The 21,165-nt window shown below is 42.7% G+C and overlaps 2 protein-coding genes across 3 annotated transcripts in view; both read left to right on the forward strand.

Moving 5' to 3' along the window:
- Window positions 1–12,053, forward strand: part of LOC136950286 (PH and SEC7 domain-containing protein 1-like) — a 29,451-nt gene extending 17,398 nt beyond the window's left edge. Inside the window, exons 10-16 of the mRNA XM_067244513.1 lie at window positions 1,470–1,513; window positions 5,419–5,612; window positions 5,733–5,807; window positions 6,554–6,707; window positions 7,534–7,678; window positions 7,787–7,930; window positions 8,167–12,053. Coding sequence (XP_067100614.1) covers window positions 1,470–1,513; window positions 5,419–5,612; window positions 5,733–5,807; window positions 6,554–6,707; window positions 7,534–7,678; window positions 7,787–7,930; window positions 8,167–8,451 — 1,041 coding nt within the window. The 3' untranslated portion in view covers window positions 8,452–12,053. The remainder of the gene's footprint in view (window positions 1–1,469; window positions 1,514–5,418; window positions 5,613–5,732; window positions 5,808–6,553; window positions 6,708–7,533; window positions 7,679–7,786; window positions 7,931–8,166) is intronic.
- Window positions 12,054–12,440: 387 nt separating this feature from the next.
- chuk (component of inhibitor of nuclear factor kappa B kinase complex) lies at window positions 12,441–20,228 on the forward strand. 2 transcript variants are annotated; one of them, XM_067244897.1, is made up of 22 exons: window positions 12,441–12,541; window positions 13,083–13,193; window positions 13,591–13,685; window positions 13,785–13,902; window positions 13,995–14,064; window positions 14,142–14,230; window positions 14,320–14,409; window positions 14,902–15,026; window positions 15,121–15,228; window positions 15,425–15,560; window positions 15,726–15,920; window positions 16,052–16,154; window positions 16,281–16,404; window positions 16,659–16,810; window positions 16,899–16,960; window positions 17,128–17,237; window positions 17,413–17,462; window positions 17,566–17,671; window positions 17,777–17,924; window positions 18,011–18,147; window positions 18,475–18,574; window positions 18,964–20,228. In XM_067244897.1, exons 2-22 carry the CDS (start codon window positions 13,089–13,091, stop codon window positions 19,027–19,029), a joined length of 2,289 nt encoding a protein of 762 aa, XP_067100998.1. In that variant the 5' UTR covers window positions 12,441–12,541; window positions 13,083–13,088; the 3' UTR covers window positions 19,030–20,228. The 2 variants fall into 2 exon arrangements, with proteins under 2 accessions (XP_067100998.1, XP_067100997.1); XM_067244896.1 differs by having other exon boundaries at window positions 12,472–12,536.
- Window positions 20,229–21,165: the final 937 nt, after the last annotated feature.

A 21,165-nucleotide genomic window follows, 5' to 3' on the forward strand; every position in this document is an offset into this window, starting at 1 on the left:
GTTTCACTTTTGTCACCACTTAGTCTGCATTTGGGAAAATATGTAGATGTCCATGAATGAAATTCACACTTCATAAGCTACTCAAGCTGTTAAACATTTCAGAACATCAGGGAGTCAGGTGGCTGAGCGGTTAGAGAATCGGGCTAGTAACCAGAAGGTCGCCGGTTCGATTCCCGGCAGTGCCACATGACGTTGTGTACTTGGGCAAGGCACTTCACCCTACTTGCCTCGGGGGGAATGTCCCTGTACTTACTGTAAGTCGCTCTGGATAAGAGCGTCTGCTAAATGACAAAAAAAAAAAGAACAGAACAGATTTAAGGCCCACAAATTCAACCCTACATTTCATGTAAAAAAAATCTGTGGTACAAAAGAGACACTTGGGCCAACTTCGCCTTCTTTGCAATACATCCTGCAGCTGTACAGAGTATTAATATTTATGAGCAACTAGCTTGGTGCGTAGTTTGAGTTTGGATTTCATACGGAACTGAATGTATCCATAGCAGTGGAATTTTGAGCTTAAACCCCAAATTCTAAAAGCCGTGGCTCATCATGAATATTCATGTTATCTAAAAGAAAAGTATTTCAATTAGTCCCAGTTTCAAAGAGAATTGACTCGATTGGACACACTGAAACAAATCCAATACGAATCTAATTCAAGTCCATTTCTACACTACACGTATCGATATAATTCGTTGGACAGTTTAGAGAAAACTAACTGAGAAAATTGAATTGAGGCCCGTCGGTGGTGCTTCTCAATGAGAGAATGTAATGAAGAAGAGAGGGGTTTCAGGGTAAGATGAAACATTGTTCCCTACATGGTCATTAGGGGCCATGCACAGTGCATTGTGGTCTACAGAAGACATTAGTGGCAATGATTAGTGTCCTCTCCATTACCCCTACTGTCACAGCTGTCTCCAGTCCTTGATCTAAATCCAACATCTCTCCTCTTCGCTTCTCTCCTCACCTCGAGACTCCACGTATTAGAGGAGTCGGTATATCATATTCAGTTGGCATATCCCATTGTAACTAAGGGCCTGGATTTGAATGGGAATGTTTAAAATGCTTGGCTGTCTGGACAGATTTAGTGGAAGGTGATGCCAAATGCGCTGTCTTCTAAAATCCTGTTGTATTTATCAATGAGGGGCTGCGCTGAAAAGCAGGGGAACTCTGCTACTTCATCAAATCCCATTTCTCCTTACTGTGGGATTCTTTTGGCTCCCTGTTATTGAACCTTTTTTTACTAAAACCTAATTTTCCACAATGAGAAAGAGAATCATTTAATTACAGTGCAGTCTAAATCAGTGATTGATTGATTGATTGATCAATTGATTATTCGTGCTTGATTGGTTGCTGGCTGTCTAACTGATGGATGACTGGTTGATCAATGAATTGATTGGAAGAGAATATTACTTTTGCATAAGCACACCGGAAATTGACATAAACTAAAACACTCTTTTTCTTTGTTACAGGCACTCTACAACTCAATCAAGAACGAGAAGCTTCAATGGACAATGTAAGTCCCTCCTATAATTGTATTGTACATTTTATTTGTCATTATTTTTTTCCCCTTGGATGTGTAATGTAGTGTTGATTATGGCTGTTTAATAAGACAGAAGGATAATATTATGTTCACATATCACGTATCATTATTTCTTAGCAAACCCTTACAGTAACTGTATTTGTAAATGAAAAGGGCTTGGTTCGTTGGTTGTAGTTGTCACCATGCCCTCAGCCCTGCTGGTGTCTGTAAAACTAAGACACTGAAACTGAATCTCTCAGTAAATCAGTAGAACATTCCATCCACGCGGGCCAACGGACACGCTCAGACACACACACGTACAGAACAACATCTACAACACAACACAAATGTCATCAATGAAAGGTATTGATTAACTTGTTAGCACCCTCATTTATGACGTGAGTGTTGTCGGGCATGCGATGGAAACATTTGTGTGCCAGGGTTGCTATTCTGGATCTCATCTCAGTGTGCTTTGGAGATGCCAATTAAGTCACTGGCTTTCCAAGCTTTGTTGCCATAGTGACAGCACCATGGCTACGGCTCCATAGCTACAGCTTTGCTCCTGCCTCCCTGAATTCTATCACAAATACACACCTCTGGACATTTTGCACAGATAAGACGCTCTCACACGCAGGAAACTGTCCTGTATTATATGATAATGCTTAACGCAGCATAAACACAAATACACATACAAACACACACACGCACTAAACACTACATTAAATGGCTCCACTTGCATCCTGTTTAAAGGTGTGACCACAGCCTCCCACTACCTTCCCTAAAATAGCAGCACTCCCGGAACAGCTGAAAGCTGGTCAGAGGAACGGATCTAGCGAGAGATCCACAGAGAGGCAGGCAATCCAGTTCAAACATCTCCACAGGAACACACACACCAATTAAAACACGGCCATGATGCAAGAGGCCAGAGGCCGCCATCAGAATAGTCATTTTTAGACACATACACACAAACACCTTTCCATGAATACATGAATATATAAACAGTCAGACATTTTACCTCCTCACGGATTCATGTGATTATGCAAACAGAGGAATACATGTGCACTGTATGGTTATAGAAAGAAAAACACAGCGAAATATGTTATTTTACACCCCCACAGAGACGCACACGGGCACTCTCCTTGGTGCAGGTGGATGCACCCACATGTTTTACACTCGCACACACACACACATTGTGCGCACACACACAAACACACTGTGCGCACACACACACATTTCCTCATTCAGCTCAGGAGCGGGGGTGGAGAGCAGCTCTGTGGGTTCCGAGAGAGACGAAGGGAGGCATCGTGTATCCCTCTCTTCAGAGAGAAAGAGAGAGGAGGAAGGAGAGACAGAGAGAGGAGGAAGGAGAGAAAGAGAGAGGAGGAAGGAGAGAAAAAGAGAGGAAGAAGGAGAAACAGAGAGAGGAGGAAGGAGAGACAGAGAGAGGAGGAAGGAGAGAAAGAGAGAGGAGGAAGGAGAGAAAAAGAGAGGAAGAAGGAGAGACAGAGAGAGGGGGAAGGAGAGAAAGACAGAGTAGGAAGGAGAGAAAGAGAGAGGAAGACGGAGAGACAGAGAGAGGAGGAAGGAGAGACAGAGAGAGGAGGAAGGAGAGAAAGAGAGAGGAGGAAGGAGAGAAAGAGAGAAGAGGAAGGAGAGACAGAGAGAGGAGGAAGGAGAGAAAGAGAGAGGAGGAAGGACAGAAAGAGAGAGGAGGAAGGACAGAAAGAGAGAGGAGGAAGGAGAGAAAGAGAGAGGAGGAAGGAGAGAAAGAGAGAGGAGGAAGGAGAGACAGAGAGACAAGGCCCATCTGCTCCATTATTCCTTTTAATCTCCTAATCCTGCTCTCCTCCTTCCTCATTGGCTCTAATCGTCCTGTCTTCCCATTGTCTCCTGTTGCCACCTGTCACCTGTGGAGAATATGAAGAGGATTGAGCTAGCAAGGGTCATTATTGTATTGGATTCACATTACACAATACCTCACCATAACAGGGGCAATATCAATACACGTCCAATTTTACACACCTTAGTAATTATGTTTGAGAAGGGGATTAGTTCCAAAATGTGCTTCATTGTGCTGTTGTTCACTTGACCAAAACTATATTGTCAGTGCTATTATAGGGCAGTGGCACAGGTGTACAGAGCTATCATGTCTGATAAGCTACTGGTGCAGCAATGCCAACACAAATCCCAGCATGCACTTTTCTAGATCAAGTCAACCTGTTCCTCCATGCCTCTGCATTACCATCCCACCCCACCATCCCACCCACACCTCTCACCTACAGTGTCTACTCTTCATTCGTCTCCTATGTGGTTCTCGTCCGCTTTGTCTTTCCAGGCATTTCCTTTCTCTCTCTCTCCTCTCTTCTACGTCCATCCCCCCACTCTCTCTCCTGTTACTTTGTCTCGGTGTAGAGTGGGATTGAAGCAGGCCAGCAGTTACCAGGCAACAGGCTGGAACTCCATGCACATGCTCACTAGCTCTCCTGCTCTCTCTCCTGCATGGGGTTAACTGCTGTTATGTGCTGTTGGTTACTCATAGCCTGGTCTCAAAGGGTTCGGACGCCATCCATTTTCTATTTTCAGTGTGAACTTTTGCATGTGTGCTGGTGAGGTGGCAAGTGGAATTGTAATTTCTGCTAGGTTTATAAATGGGTGGACTACTACATAAATATTAATATCATTTTGCAGAATGCACAGATCATTCCTAATTTCTAATTATGTTGTTCTAGAATTTCTTTTTCTAAGAATGATCATTTGAGTAAACAGAGACAGATTCGAAACGGCGTGTACTGTATATTCATAGGATTCACGTTAGGTATAATCATCCACTGCAAGGCAATTACCGTATCCTTTTAATGATCATATTCTACCACAAATCAAGGTAGTTATGCAGTACATATATTCATACAACTGAACAGTTGGCATAAGCAGTAGGACGATAGGTGGAGAACCAGACACAGACTGGAAGTCAGACGTGGACAGACAAGCTGACCTCTAGGTGGGCTTGGTTTTGGGGGAGGCTGGTCACGCTGCGACAGCTCCAACGTGCTAACCGTGAGCGTGGAGAGAGCTGAGGCCCTCCTCTGTTTGTTAAGCACTACCTTTACACAGAGGGCTCCTCAATGCCTTTAATGAGAGGCAGAGAGAGATGGAGGCTACTGAATCTCTCCTAACCCACACTCATTGAATTGTAGCGAAACACTGAAAATTAATTGGGGTTACAATCAATAGCTTTTTACTTGGCTGTACATTTACATTTAGTCATTTTAGCAAACACTCCATAGCGTACTATGGCTGTACTTTGCACTGACAGGACAGAAAAGTTACAAACGTAATATAGATGACCTAGTGGCTTTAGCTGGCTTTTCACGTCCAAAGCGGTTGCCACGAGCAATGGGAATGCCAAAGTGAAAAACACTTGCACGTCTGCAATTCATTTCTGAGAAGGAGCAGTCCCTAGTGGCAAGGATGCCCCCGTTTTTCACCTCAAAGCTGCAACAAGATCGATAGTGTCGCTCTCCTGCTGTGGCTCTTTGTGATCAAGGAGAGTGGACTTCTTCTCAGGAGAACAGAAGGAAATCACAAAGAGATAGAGATGGGGAGAAAGAAAGAAAGAGAGAGAGGGGGGGGGGAACCCACACACTTAAGGCTTTGGAGAACGACTTTCATTCATGTTTCCCCTTGATAGAAGCTGCGTTGTTATTTATATATTTAGAATATATCAAACAGCAATTAAACAGCATCTCGCGGTGTAAAGATGGACTTGTGTTGAAATGCCATTTCAATTGGTTTTCTCTGGCAGTTAAGAATGGATGGAGTGACATTCTAGTGGATGAATGTTGATGTGATGTAAATGAGGCGTAATACATTTGTACCTGCTTTTTCTTTGGTCTCCATAGCGACGAGGAGGAGCTGCGGAAGTCTTTCTCAGAGTTGGGGGACACTCTGGTGACAGATTCCGCCGCTAGAGCCATGAAGCGAGTGGGCAGTGAAGGGAAGCCCCTGGTGGACTTGGCCCAACCCCCCGGTACCCTGCTCTACAAGAACGGCTTCCTGGTCCGCAAGGTTCATGCTGACTCTGATGGCAAGCGAAGTACGTACCAAATCGCCTTTACTCGAATGACATGTCCTTTACCTCACACGAACATTTGAAAGTAACCTTTAGCATAGGGCCACTGTTTTTTTGTTGTTCACACTGTTCTCCCCATCACAGCACCGCGAGGTAAGAGAGGATGGAAGACCTTCTATGCCATCCTGAAGGGTCTCATTCTCTACCTGCAGAAGGCGAGTCTGTTTGCTAATGAACCTTCTGTTAGACAAGGTCATTGAGGATAACAGAATCCTCTGTAAACTTAATAGCATTACAATATTTACATTTACATTTAGTCATTTAGCAGACGCTCTTATCCAGAGCAACTTACAGTAAGTACAGGGACATTCCCCCCGAGGCAAGTAGGGGTGAAGTGCCTTGCCCAAGGACACAATGTTATTTGGCACGGCCGGGAATCGAACTGGCAACCTTCTGATTACTAGCCCGCTTCCCTAACCGTTCAGCCACCTGACTCCCGATATTTAGTGGGCACAGAATTTACAAACTAACACAATCTGGGCAGCCAAATAGCGGCGCCTAAGCTTGGAGAAGCTTTCACATCCTGTTTATGTTGTCTGATTGGGTGGAATGAGATGATGCAGCAACCAGTCCCAGAGACAGAGCGTGTCGAGCCTTCAGACCCTGACACTGTGCAGATGGCCCATATGGACCAGTGGTCCTGGCCGCCCTGCAAGCCTCTTGGGCCTGAGTTCTGCTAAATCTGTCACTTTGGACACAAGATCCCACCCAGGGAAGTTCCCATGGAGACACACGACTGTGCTCTCTGGTTCAACGGCCATGTCATCCCCAAAGAAGCCCCTTTTATTTTTGTTGAGTTTGATTTGTGGTAGAAAAATGTACGCCTGTAATCTGAACTGGATTATGTACGTTATGATCAGCGGGACGTTATTTCATTTGTTATTGTTTTACGTATTTTTAGGGAGAGTACCGACCAGACAAACAGTTGTCTGATGAGGACTTGAAAAACGCTGTGTCCATCCACCACTCTCTGGCCATGAGGGCATCTGACTACAGCAAGAGGCCCAACGTCTTCTACCTGCGCACTGCAGACTGGAGGGTCTATCTCTTCCAGGCACCGTAAGTCTCCTCTCTCATTTCACTCTCCTTAAGGACCGACCAATCACTTGCTTTGGCTCAATGTTCCTGCAGACATCAAACCTGGCTTGATCTTGACTTTGCAAGGTCACCTTTCCCTCTTTTCCTTTTTTTGACCAATAGCAATACCTGCCCAGTCTCTTCCTCTCTCTCTCTCTCTCTTCAGCCAATCACAAGGCTACAACACCAGCTCAGTGCATGTGATGGCAGTTGTGTGGGTGCATGTGGTGAAATGTATGTGTTTGAAGGAGGCTAGAGGCCTGTAAATCCAGGATGCAGCACGAGTGGCCACAGTTTCAGTCCCCCAGGAGGACCAGCTCTGCTCCAATTGCAGCTTGCATTTGTCCCAGATACTGTACCTTCCCCATCTCTCTTTTTCTATGTCTCAGTCTCTCGCTCTCTCTTTTTCTCTCCCTTTCTCCATCACTTACTTTCTTGCTCTCTCTCCCTCTCTTCCCATCTCTCTCTTTGTCCCTTTGTCTGTCTTTCTCCCTGTCTTTCTTCTTCTTTATCCAGGGACTTTGGGCAAGGCTGCCTGACTCAGTCTGATTACTCTCAGGGGTCTTTAATAGGCCTGTTAGTGGATAACAGCTTTTTTGTTGTGTTTTAATTGGCCGTTAAATTATTTCTTTGTCAAAAGCAAAGCCACATTTCTCATTGAGCTGCTCTGATGATTATCTCTTTTGAAGTCTTACTTTGCTATTTGGACGCGATAATGAGCCTTTGGGAATCCTTACATATACGTATGTCAAGGCCCGTGCGTCCAGTGAATCTTAGATTCTACAGATGTATGCTTTGTGCCTCACAGAAACGCAGAACAGATGCAGTCCTGGATCACTCGTATTAACACGGTGGCAGCCATGTTCTCCTCACCACCCTTCCCAGCAGCCATTGGCTCTCAGAAAAAGTTCAGTCGGCCGTTGCTACCAGGAGGCACCTCCAAGATGTCTCAGGTACCTCCACGCTACACACTGCGCCACAAACAGCAGAGATAACTGGGCATCGTGTCAATAATTGCTCCGTGTCGGTTGTTTCGAGTGACCCTGATTCTGTGCTTGTAGGAAGAGCAGGTCCAATCACACGAGGCTAGGTTCCGTGCTATTTCCACCGAGCTGGCTGAGTTGCGTTCGTACCCCCCTGACCGCAAGGTCAAAGGGCGTGAGCTGGAGGAGCACCGCCAGAGGGACGAGTATCTGGAGTTTGAGGTGAGCTGAAAGCCACTGGCCTGCTGCTATGAAAAGAAATAAATGGGAAATCAGTGAAGCGTCAAGTAATTATGTACTAGAGCGCTGCTGCTCTCTCGTTTTTCTCATCTTTCTTTTTCTCTCCTGCCTTTTTTATTATCCCTCATGTCATTTATTTCTCTACCTCTGTCTCTCCCACTCTCTCCCAATTTTCACCCCTCTATTTTCCCAACCGTCTCTCTCTCTCCCATCTGTAGAAAACGCGCTACGGAACCTACGCCATGCTACTGCGGGCTAAGATCCGCTGTGGGGAAGAGGATCTGTCTGTGTTTGAGTCTCAGATCCTGGAGGACAACAGTCTTCAGCGTGCCCATTCCAGCCCCACGCTGCAGGACAGCAGCCAGGCCAGCCAGGTGACCCAGGCCAGCCACGCCAGCCACACCAGCCAGGCCAGCAGTACCAAGGATGGGGGCAACAGCAAGGCCAGCAGCAAGCGCACTGAGGGCCAGAGACACAGCTACCGTCAGGCCGTCAAGAAGTGAGGGGGCACGGGGGTGCCGGGAGCGGCGCGGCCAGCTGCAGGCTGTCTCCCTGCATAGGTTTTTATTTGAGATCCAGGGGGGGTTTGGAGCCGAGCTCGAGGGGGGAATGAGTGAGGGGCGTAACCACACCCTGTGGCGCCTAACCCGGCACCCCGGTCTCCTTGACCAATAAGGGAGGTGCAGATGCTGTGCCTGGCGTGATCACTGGCAAATGCCAGCATGGGTGTTAGGAGTGGGTGGGAGGAGAGAGGGAGGAGCAGGGGGAGAGGTCACAGTGCTTGAGAGATGAGGCGTTTGAGAGAAGCCTTGCTGGGTACAGTAGCGTACTGTGAGAAATGCCAGGTTCTCTGAAGGAGCGGGCGCCATCCAGGGACTTGCATCCAGCATCCTTTCCTTTTCTTCCTTCAGGGTACCTCTCCTACGAACCACTCCCACTTTTTCTTGACCTTTTACTCTGATTTGGGACCAAACATGTTTACACATTTGAAATCTTAAGTCTCAGATGACTGTTCATTTGATTTCAGTCACACTACCGCCAAACTGGGTAAAGCGAAACACTGTATTAGTACAGTAACCTAAAGTAGATCCTAGTCTTATTGCATTGCAGTTCTCTTATTTGCCTCATCATAAAGTTGTTATCCACATTACATTAGGGAGCCTGACTGTATGGCTATTTGAAGCTCCTGAAATTTGCTCTATGAGGATGAAGATGGCAAAACAATTGCCTGTGGTGAATTTGGCCAGTCTATAAAGTAATACACATGTGGATCAGAACTGCAAGTTTTGTAACAACCCTAATGCATCCCAGCCCAGGTAAAGGCAGGGCTGAGAGAGGTCAGGCAGACTCACACTCTGCCATCTCTCTGCTTCTCTTTTCTCAAAGTTTCTATCCTTTCTTTACTAACTGGGTAGTTGGAAGAGGAGGATATTTTCTTCAGGCTTACACGATACTCACACGTGAGACAAAACACTACTGCACCGCCTTCGCAGCAAAAGGAACATCGTCTTTTTGGCTCCTCCTCAACAGTTGTTTTTCTGAGCCTCCTCTTGCTTAAGCTTTTTTGTCTTGCGATGAGCTTCTGTTCTTTCTTCTTGCCTGATTGTTGTTTTCTCAAGTGATCCGCATGCTTGCATCCAGCACAGCTAAGTTTGAACATTTTTCTTCTATGGAAGAAAAGACAGCGGCAAGATTTTATGGTTTGTGTAGTCTTTTTTTGTCATGCTGGTGTCCCGACCCCCACATCCCCTCACCCCCATGTAATCTCTGCGTATACCTACAGGCACTCATTTATAAGATCTGTTTTAACACTCACCAGGCAGACCCTGAATGTTCTTGTTTTTCAGTATTTTTTTACAGTACTTTACAGCACTCATGCTCCTCTTGTGTAATGTTATATACTGTATGTCAAAGAGTATAATATTAAGAATATAAAGAAATATGTTCATTGTAAACATATGGGATGTGTCTTTTAGTAACCTGCTACATATTATGTGCTTATATTGTATTATACATTAAATGTAGTTTACAATATATTCAAAAGATTATCATGAACATGCATATATTAAGAATATAAAGTTGACATTCCTTGTATTTAACAGTTCTGAAGGCTTTGAGTGCTCAGTGAGAAATTAAATCTATTGTGGGAAAGACCAGTATCAAAATCACTTAATCAACTAGTAATAGTTGACAATTTTTCACACCAGTGGGTTTATTTAGTATTTAGAGATACGTCTTATTTTGCTGTTGTACTGTAAAACACAGGATATGGGGAACAATTTGCTATAGGTATAGATATAAACAATTAAGATACATGAATATGATTTAATCATGACATGCCTTCAGAATGTCAAGTTTTTAAACTATTATGGGACGCAGCTGCAGGATAGCCGCTGTCACCCCTGGTAACCAGATCAGCTGTCACCCCTGGTAACCATATCAGCTGTAATGCCAGCAATGTACCAGCAGAGAGAGCTAAGGACATTCAGTTGATTTAGACAGAATACTGCACCCTCGACTCCTATCCTCCCCAGTACGTCCTTTGAGTGGGCTTTTCTCTCTAACAAAGCATTCATGCTGAGCTATCAATAGTCTATAGTCAACATCCACTCAAACTATGCTGAACAAATGTGTGTGTGTGTGTGTGTGTGTGTGACATCATGTCCGTCAAGCTGTGGGGTACATGAATGTCATTGTATGCATGCTGTGACCAGACTGACTTGTTGTTCTGCGAAGCCTTTTCAGAGAATGTGGGATGGGGAGGATATTCTCTGCACATTTATATAATATGTGAAGTAGGAGCCAAACATATCCAGCTGTGTGTGTCTGTCGCCTGTCGTTATCTCAATGTTTGTCTTTTGTACAATTTAGACCAGATAATTGTACATCGTTTCTAACTAGCATGGTGTACTTGCCTCTTGTCTTTCCTATCTCTTTTTATTTCTTTTTTTTCCCCTTCATACTTCCTCTATCCCTTCCCTCAATCGAATCTTCCTGATCCTCTGCCACCATTTTAACTTGATCCTACTTTCCCCTTAACTCTTCATTTTTCTCTGCCTTCAGCATCAGTCATTCTAATGTTACCACTTTCCAAATCAATCATTTGGACAGCTGCCTCCATCAGTTAAATGTTTATGTATATTGTTCCTATAAACTGATGACAAATCTTGGATTGTTATGTAACTTGATGTTACGGCTGTGATTCTGTTACTCTATTGCTTGATACTTGTATTTATTGATAGTATTTGACACTGTTGACATAATATGGCCAAACTGTACAAGGGGTGCTCTCCAAGGATGTGTTCTCCTGAGAGATGTTGGGACTGGAAAGTAAGACAGCGAGATCCCTTAAAGCAAAGAGAAACATTTGAAATTTTCAAATTAAAGGAGTCGATGAACGTTTAAATATCTATCTCTTCATAACTGGGGTCTATGCACTGCATGTCCTATATCCTGGTCACCAACCACGTGGAAGAGAGAGGCATGGCAGATCTATGAGTGTGCGTCATGTGATAAGGGGGCTCCGGAAAGCTCCACACACGCATCCCTGCCACCTACACACCCCCTCTGACATCACAAAACAGCTGCAGGATCTCCATGGCACTGGTTTGCATGGAAACCGCTGGGTCCCTTGTAGTAGCTCTGTGATGCTAAAAAGAAAGCCATTAAGTGTTGTGTTCAACCCATTCCCAGCCAGCACTTCTGAATGTGACATGTATATAAGCATGATATATATGGTCTGCTTTCCTTTATATTATGTTTAGTAATTAATGAAAGGTTTAATAAGTAGATCAATATTTGTCTTTGGGTCATGACCATATTATTATTTTACTTTTTTAATGATCAATCTGAATGAAGGAAGTTGTGTCGTGGTAAAGGCTGTTTTTAATGCTGATGTGTTATGGAAACCATGCCAGCAGATCACTCAAAACTGTGACATACAGTACAGTAGGAGATACAGCGTTCTGAGACTGCTGCATATGAGACACATTTCATTTTAGCTCTATGTGTCAACAACCAGTAAAACTCACCTCTGTTTGGAGACATTGTTTGTATATGAGCTTTTCTTTTTGGGAAGCATAGAGGAAAAATAAAAGTGTTTCAAAAGGTGACTTGTCACAGTGTATTTATTGTTTCTGTAAAATAAAAAAATTAACACAAAGAAATGAGCCACCTCAAAAGGAGTGTGTACGCGTTTGCACAAGACGTCACAGTCTGTTTATTAAAAACAAAATTCAGGCACTTCCAAAACCAATAGATTATTAGGCCATACCCTTGGGGATTTTTGAACGAAATGACTAATAATGTAAAGTAGGCGTGACAGGGAAAAAGTGCGTTGTAAGAATTTTCAACAAGTTTTTAACGACCGTTTTACATTCAATTAACGTATGGAACATATTAAACGTGACTATAACATACTTTAACGTTTCTGCTGGCAAACATAGCCCCGTTTACGTTTTCTTTTTTTTGTCAGGTGACGTCATATCGAGGAAAGTACACATTCCTGTCAAGGTGCATTGAGTAAGCTGAGTCTAGAATCTGTATCTTCGTGTGAACACGGCCGATGATTCTGACTTAAATGATCAAAGTAAGGTACAGAATTTAATTGATTCAAATTATTGCCTGAAAATGTTTATAGTAAACGATAACTTAATCTATATTTTGCAGCTTTAGCTGTCATAGCTAGTAGTTAGACTACACGCTAGCTTGGCTAAGCTAGCACTAGTTGTGTACTGTAATAGCTAACCACGACAGTATTTAGCTAGTGCTAGCTAGCCTAGCTAGGTCTCAATTGATCTGTTTGTTTACAACTGAGATTCGAGTCAAAAATGTCAACTGACATGGCATACACAGGTTATTGAAGCTAATTTCACTTGCTAGGCATATTAGCTTTACACATATGTGTGGGAAAACGCTGGACAGTGGACATACTGTATATATTTTATCTGTTTAGTTTGCCAGAATCTGTGTGGTGTATACAATCAGTTTGGTGCCAGTTACTGGAATTATTCACATTTAGAGCACCGTCAATAATGTAACAATCCACTATCAATTACACTTTCATTTTCAGTATATAGCAACGCAATTTCTTAGAATATAACAGAATCTATTATATTAACTCCTGTATTTACAGTGCACAATGGAGAAGCCTCCTTTCAGACAGAATCAGAACTGTGGAGACTGGGAGTTTAAAGAGAGAATAGGCATGGGTGGTTTTGCCCATGTCTATCTCTACCAGCACCATGTAAGTTATGTATTTTCACTCAAGTCAATGTAGCAAAAAAATGAAGAGTTACAATCTTTAAATTTACAACATGACCCAGAGATGTTTTGAGTGAAGCAATATGTTGCAGTTTAGTTGATCAGCAAGATCAACTAAGCCTTTGGTTATAGTTCAAGTTTTTTTCAGGATCATAATATGTAAATAACAAATATGTTATTTACATATTGTGTGTGTGTGTGTTTTTCACAAACTTTGCGGTATATACTTGGTGATGATATATGTTAAGATCAAATGAAAACTTTTTATACTAGCAATGCCAGAATGATTTCCAGCTGTGGCTTGATTGCTATAACATAATCTATGGAGTAACCATTTTATAAATCTCACTCTCCCCCCCTTCTTTCTCCACATTCCAAAGGACACATCTGACAAATTGGTAGTGAAAATGTGTCGCCTGGAGTTGACGGCAAGAAATAAAGACAGATGGAGCAGAGAGATCCAGATCATGAAAAAGTATGGTTTTGTAATATTTGGTTTGGCAAACAAACATGTGTCCTGTTTACTTGGGAGTTGAGAGCAATCTTGTTTCCTTCTTTGACCTCCCACATTCAGGATGAGCCATCTCAACGTGGTGACGGCCAGAGATGTGCCCGAGGAGATGAAGCACATTGCCTTAAACGATCTCCCATTGCTGGCTATGGAGTACTGCTCCAAAGGAGACCTGCGGAAGGTCAGGAGCCTGAGCAAGGCAATCTGGGGTCTGATCGTAGACATATTCATTGGAATTTGGTATTCAATTTGTGTATTGGTTTAATTTAACAGATGCTGAGCAAGCCTGAAAATTGCTGTGGACTTAAAGAGAGTGAAGTGATCTCTCTACTCAATGATGTTGGTGGGTGCAGTTCGAACGCTTCATGAGTTGTATCTCATTTGCCTAGCTATGGTTTCTGAGATGCTTTTGTCTTGCAGGATCGGGTATCCAGTATTTACACGAAAACAAAATCATACACAGAGATCTTAAACCAGAAAATATAGTTCTTCAGGAAATCAATGGAAAGGTAACTTACGTAATACTGTTCACTGGATTGGTCATATTTTTTGGAATGAATTGATTCTTACAAATGTTCCTGTTGTCTTTATGTTTTAGTTGGTCCACAAAATCATTGACCTGGGTTATGCGAAAGACTTGGACCAAGGAAGTCTCTGCACATCCTTCGTAGGCACACTCCAGTACCTGGTAAGCAGTTAGACCCATAGATATATATAAACACTAGATGTCTTACGGCGGAGTCTAGAACGTCCGCACATGGCGGCCATCTTGCTACAGTCAACTTGCTCACCCATAACATTGTGTTGATGCTACATGTACTTTTGAAATGACCATAACTTGCTCAATTTTCAACCGATTTTGAAACGGTTTGGTTTGTTATCAACGTCAGAGATGTCGTTATGCCACTGCATACTTCTATTCTATATAAAAAAAAAAAAACATAATTATTCATAATTATGCAGTGGCATACCGACATCTCTGACGTTGATAACAAACCAAACCGTTTACCTAGTGTTTATATATATCTATGGTTAGACCCCCTTACACAAATGTCACCGTTCTTGCACTCATACTTTCATATAGATACTGGGGATGAATTGAAATGGCCTTGCAATATAGTAACTATAGTAACTCTGTCCATCAGAGAATGGTGTAAGAGTTGAACTCTCTCTTTCTTAGGCTCCCGAGCTGTTTGAGAACAAGGCTTACACTGTGACTGTGGACTACTGGAGTTTTGGTACGATGGTATTTGAATGCAGCTGTGGTTTCCGTCCCTTCCTTCACAACCTTCAGCCAGTCCAGTGGTAGGTGGATAAGAGCCCTAGGAATAAGAGTGAAATTGAGGTAGAACTATATCTCCTATAAAGATTAGATATGTGATCATATTTTTGTCAACAGGGCCAGCAAAGTACGGAACAAAGGTCCAAAAGATATAATGGCTGTGGAGGAGTTGACCGGGGAGGTCCGATTCTCGACACATCTACCTTACCCAAACAATCTCAGCAGGTGCATATGATCTACCAATCATTGAATTCTTTGATAAGTATCACAACCTAAAGAACAGTTGCTGACGATACTGTGTGCATGTAAAATAGATGATTTAGTAGTTTTATTGGTGGGGAACTAAATGAATGTTACACCTCTGGGGAACTAAATGAATGTTACACCTCTGGGGAACTAAATGAATGTTACACCTCTGCAGGACTCTGCTGGAACCAATGGAGGGGCTTCTGCAGTTGATGCTGAAATGGGACCCAGTCCAGCGAGGAGGCAGGATCCACCCCGACAACACCAAACCCCAGTGCTTTGAAGTGCTGGAACAGATATTGAGCATGAAGGTTGGTCTGAATATTCATGAGCTTCATGAGCATGTTGGGTATTATCAGAGCCAGTAGTTTCTTTCTTGTGATGGCTTACAGACTACTTTGTCTCGCAGGCTGACAATGTCATCCATGCACACTTTGTTTCTTCTTCCCTCCCATCTCTCCATCTTTCTCTCACAGGTTGTCCATATACTTAACATGACAACGGCCCAGGTCCACTCCTTCCAGCTGGCCCCAGACGAGAGTCTCCACAGCCTACAGAAACGCATTGAGGCTGAGACCAAGATCGAGCTGGTTCACCAGGAGCTGCTGCAGGAGACAGGGGTGTCACTGGACCCCAGGAAGCCAGCCGCCCAGTGTGTTCTAGATGGAGTGGTAAGAGTCCTTTGTCTCCATTTACCATATCCTGTCATGGTAGGTTGGGTTCCAGTTCTGACGGTGCTAACGTTTACTACCTATCCAAAACGTCATCTTTCTGTTTTTTGTTGTTTGTTTTTTTTTTACAGAGAGGCTGGGACAGTTACATCGTCTACCTTTTTGACAAGAGCCTTATCAAGTACTCAGGTCCTTTCAGTGCCAGACAGCTGCCAGATAAAGTGAACACTATCGGTGCGTGTTGCTTGGAACCACGGCTCTCTTGAACGTGCTTAGTTCCCTCCCTCTGTGCTCACTCGTATCACACATGGTCTCAGTGTAAAGTTCTCCTTCAAGATGTTTTCCTGTCTGCCTCTGCAGTGAGAGATGCCAAGACACAGCTGCCCCTGGTTGTGTTGAGAAAGGTGTGGGGGGAGGCGGTGAGCTACATCTGTGGGTTGAAGGAGGACTACAGCAGACTGTTCCAGGGTCAGAGGGCTGCCATGTGAGTTGATATGAAGAGCAGAAATCCTTAAAAATAGTCCCAAGCTGAAGAATGCTCATTAGCTATCGGTCCATAACTTCATGCAAAAACTTTTTTTATCAGCAATCTCTTTGTTTCTTTTTGTAAAGTGAGCGTAAGTGCCTGTTATGAGTACAGAGGACCTTTGCCAAAACCAATCCATAAATAAATTCAGTAAATGCAGAAATAACGTTCTGGGGCACAAGGACTGAAAATCTTCGCTCTCACTGCTACAGGCTGAGTCTTCTGCGCTACAACACAAACCTGACCAAGTGCAAGAACGGCATGTTTGCCTTCTCCCAGCAGCTGAAGGCCAAGCTGGACTTCTTCAAGAGCAGCATTCAGTATGATCTGGAGAAGTACAGTGACCAGATGCACTATGGCATATGTGAGTAAAGCTGACTGGCCATTAAAGGAATTTCATGTGAGTGCAAGAAGATGTTTCTCAATTTGGATATTATGTTTTCGTTCCCCAGCCTCTGAGAAAATGTTAAAGGCCTGGCAGGAAAATGAGGAGAAGGCAGCTGCATTTACACAGGTACTGCCCTCACTACTAGTAGGAACCTGGTTAAGTTTCTAATTGATTCAATACATAGATACAATACATACTTAGATTTAAAACTGAGCACATTTTTACAAAAAAAAACATGTCTCCCAGCTTAGAGCATGATTGTGAAGCCTGAATGTGTCTTGCTTGTCCTCTAGGTGGCAGAGGTGAGCCACTTGGATGAGGAGATCATGTCCCTCCACTCAGAGATCGTTGAACTGCAGAGGAGTCCTTATGCCCGTCGCCAAGGAGACGTGATGGAGCAGCAGTGAGTGTTTGGGCCAAGTCAGGGATGACTGATGACTTTCTGCTTAGAGACTTGAAGGCTAATCTTGTGTGACGGCCAAAAACCCAAGTGGGAGTGGACGGGCCCTTATTGAAAACCGTCTCTTGAATTAGTTGTGAAATTATTAACATCTGATGGTTGTTTCCTGTCGTTGCAGAGAGGAAAAGGCCATTGAGCTCTACAAACAGCTGAAAATGAAATGCAGAAGTAAGAGGCGTTTTAGAAGATGTTATTTTGGAAACAGAGCGAGCTTTGTAGATAACAAACATATCCAAGTACATGATGGTCTGTTCTGTTTTTCCCCCCACAGTGCCTGAGCCAGATGTCAGCAGTGACAGCTCTGAGATGGTGAAAGCCATCGTGAAGACCGTTCAGAACCAGGACAAAGTTCTGAGGGACCTATACACACATCTCAGGTACGAGCTATTCTTCTTGGTGACCTGTACGATTCAGATCTGACTGTCTGCCGCAGGTTCTTGACCCCCTTTTCTGAGTCTGTGTCTGGGCTGTTTCTCCCACAGCAAGATACTACTCAGCAAACAAAAAATCATTGACCTGTTCCCGAGGATTGAGAAGTCCCTTGAGAACATCAAGGAGGCTGACAATACGGTGATGCAGATGCAGATCAAGAGACAGAGAGAGTTCTGGCACTTACTGAAGATAGCCTGTGTAAGTAGCCAACTGCTGAAAGAAGAGCATTTCTAGACCACGAATCATCACTTGCATCATTGCCTAATAAACAAATATTCAAACAGGCACAGAATTCCACGCGGAACTCAATGGCGGCCAGCCCAGAGACGTCTAACCCCCTCCAGGTATCCCAGTGGTCCCAGTCCGCCCAGCCAGTTAGTGCCCCCCATCCTCTCACCTCCTTACCTGGACCCAACGACAGGTACAGTCAATAGAGAAATGAGGACGTGGGTGGAAAATCTAAATCAGAATTCGGTTTATTCGCCATGTATGTTATACAAACACGGAATTTACTGTGGCAGGGAGGTGCAAAACACTAAACATATACAAATCTTAAATTAAGTAAAAGTACAAAAGTTTTACTATTTCTAAGAACTAAACAATCTAAGAATAAAACAATTTAAATATAAAATAAAATATTTATATAAAAATAATAATGAGCAGCATGAGTGGTCAACATAGTGCAGTCAGATACTGGTGCTTCTCTTAGTGGGAGGTTTGACATCCGGTGATGTGTTCCTTCTGGCAGAGACGCTGCCCCACGGCTGCTCCAGGAGAACCAGAAGTTACTGGGTCAGCTGACCAGCCTGATGCAAGAAGCAGCTGATGAGCAGTCTAGAAGCATGGTGGTGAGTCGGGCTTTTCAGCAACCGAGAGAGCAATATCTCTTATTTTGTTTTGCTTAAATGCTGTCAGGTTTTTATTTTATTTCTTATAATCATACTTTTAAGCACTGGACTATTAAGATCAGTGATAAGTTGCTGCCCTGGTTTTTCTTTAATTGACTATTCAGAGGAGTGAATGTAGGCATCTGTCCTTCTATTGAATGAATTGACACTCCAGGCTAATTCTAAGTGAGTTAGGTTTAAGTTCATCCACTGGAAAACATGACTGGTGTCTGTTGTCTTGTTGGAAGGCTCAGACTGTAAAATCTGAACCCACAAAACATCTTTTGTTTGTTACTGTCTTGAATATCCATTTGACCTTTATTATATACTTTTGGCTTTCTCTGTTGTAGGCCCAAGATTGGAGCTGGACAAAATATGAGTCTTTGTCTGTTAAAGCAAAGAAACAAAACGTGTAAGCATCCTCAGACAAGGCTCCATCCGGCTCGTTCCTGCCTGCTCTCTAAGTAACACTAAGGACCGAATGTCGTCGACAAATGGAGTCATGGTTGTTCGTTGGTGATTCACTTTTACGGTTGAACAAAGGCAGATGAATTCACACATGGTCTGTGGTGTTCTTCCCCTCCATTTTCTAACATGGTGGAACATTGGATTATACAGTATAGCCTTGTTTTTATATGACAAAACATGATCTGCACATTGTCAATGTGTCATGTACCTTATGTTCGGGCAAGCGTGTACATTTCACATTTTCCTTTGTCACCCAGAAAATGTCATAATGTCATCTTATTTCGTACCACTATTATTGCAAAACCAAGCACATTGTAACATCCAGTTCCAACCAAGTGTTTGAGGCCAGGATTTAATTTTTGTCTTTGTTGAGAACGTTTGTTATGCATGCACATAGCCATCCTGTTTTATCATACCGCATGGCTTGTGACATATAACATCGACAACACAGGAAATGATGTAGGAGATCAGGAAGTTACAATCAAGCAACAGCACTTTGACACTCCCATGTATCCTGTATAACAAGAAACCCTGCTAGAATCACATCCATGAGGTTATACGTTTTATAGCCCGGTTGCAATCATTGAACAAGATGTGAAATGTGTTCATTCAAGTTCATATATTTTGGTATATACATCTTAAAAGATTTTGACCATATATAAAACTAATTCAACATTTTAAGTGTTACAGGGAGAAACATCGTACTTGTGGGAAAAGAGGCTTTCCATCAATTGTCAATACAGTAGATTGTCAATCTTTTTTTTAACTGAACAAGTAATATACTTCTTTCTTTCTTTTTTTGCTATCGTGTTTGGGCACATTGTTTCCTCATTATTTCCTGAATGCACATAGTATGGAAATGTTTGTTAGGACATGGTAATGGAATGTACTGGAGTTACGACCCAGAAATGCGACAAAGATGAATGGTTGCTTTGCTCCAGAGAGATGTATTCAGACTGTATGCTGTATTTATGATGTTCAAGTGCAATGGAAATCTTTTTTTATTTTATTTAAGTAACATAAAAATGTCAATTTCATCACTTTAATGTGTGCTTACGTCTGATGGTTTAATGCTGTCTTTGAATAGTTCATTTTAAGTCATTGTAATGTAGAAATATCTGTATTAAAATAAAAGCTTTGGAATGGATTTTCATTTCTCAATGCTTTTCTTCTATGTCTGTATTGTTATAGTAGCTACAGTACGCTTTGATCATTAACAGTATATGCTTTGCTACGTTAATGACATGATAGTCACTGCACATTGTGCTCTCTTGAAACCAATTATTACATATCATCTGTTTTTCACTTAATTATATTTTTGTTCAATGAATTGCAGGCCTATTATTTAGGGCCTATTTGGGGCTTACAATAGTATTGTACTGATGTTTTGACTTTTGTAGACAAATGTAAAAAATGTAAATAAACATGATGCAGTGTATGTAAAGTGATATAGTAACACAGGGCATGACCAGCTGATCAACATTGTGAACAGAAAGAGGCTGATATGTAAATGAGGTTAGAAAGCACTATCGAGTGATTCAAAGTGATTTACCAATGCTAATTCGATTGCTGGCATTCCACTTATCCGGTCACTATGACCCATATGTCGTAGTTTCTGTGACTAAATCTACGATAGCAGGTGCTACGACTGAAAAAATCATGAAAGTATTTAGGCTGGGAATAATTCTCAAAAACAGGCACCGGATAGAAAGTTGTCTACTAGGATCTTACATTTATTCATTTAGCAGACGCTTTTATCCAAAGCGACTTCCAAGAGAGAGCTTTACAAAAGTGCATAGGTCACTGATCATAACGAGATACCCCAAACATTGCGGGTAGCCAAAACATGAAGCATACGTTGTGAAAAAACAAATAAGTGCCAAAGGGAATAACCATAAGAGCATGCAGTTAAACAAGTTACAATTAAACAACATGAACCTCAAAAAGTGCAAGAGTGTACCTGTAGAAAAGCAAGCAACATTAAAATATTTCACAGCGAGTACAAGAATTTTAGATCAGTTACAACTAACCAACCAGAGCAACAAGTCTCTCAATAAGAGTCATTGTGATCCTGGAGGAAACTA

This window comes from Osmerus mordax, chromosome 10 (genome assembly GCF_038355195.1).
Source record: "Osmerus mordax isolate fOsmMor3 chromosome 10, fOsmMor3.pri, whole genome shotgun sequence".
NCBI lineage: Eukaryota > Metazoa > Chordata > Actinopteri > Osmeriformes > Osmeridae > Osmerus > Osmerus mordax.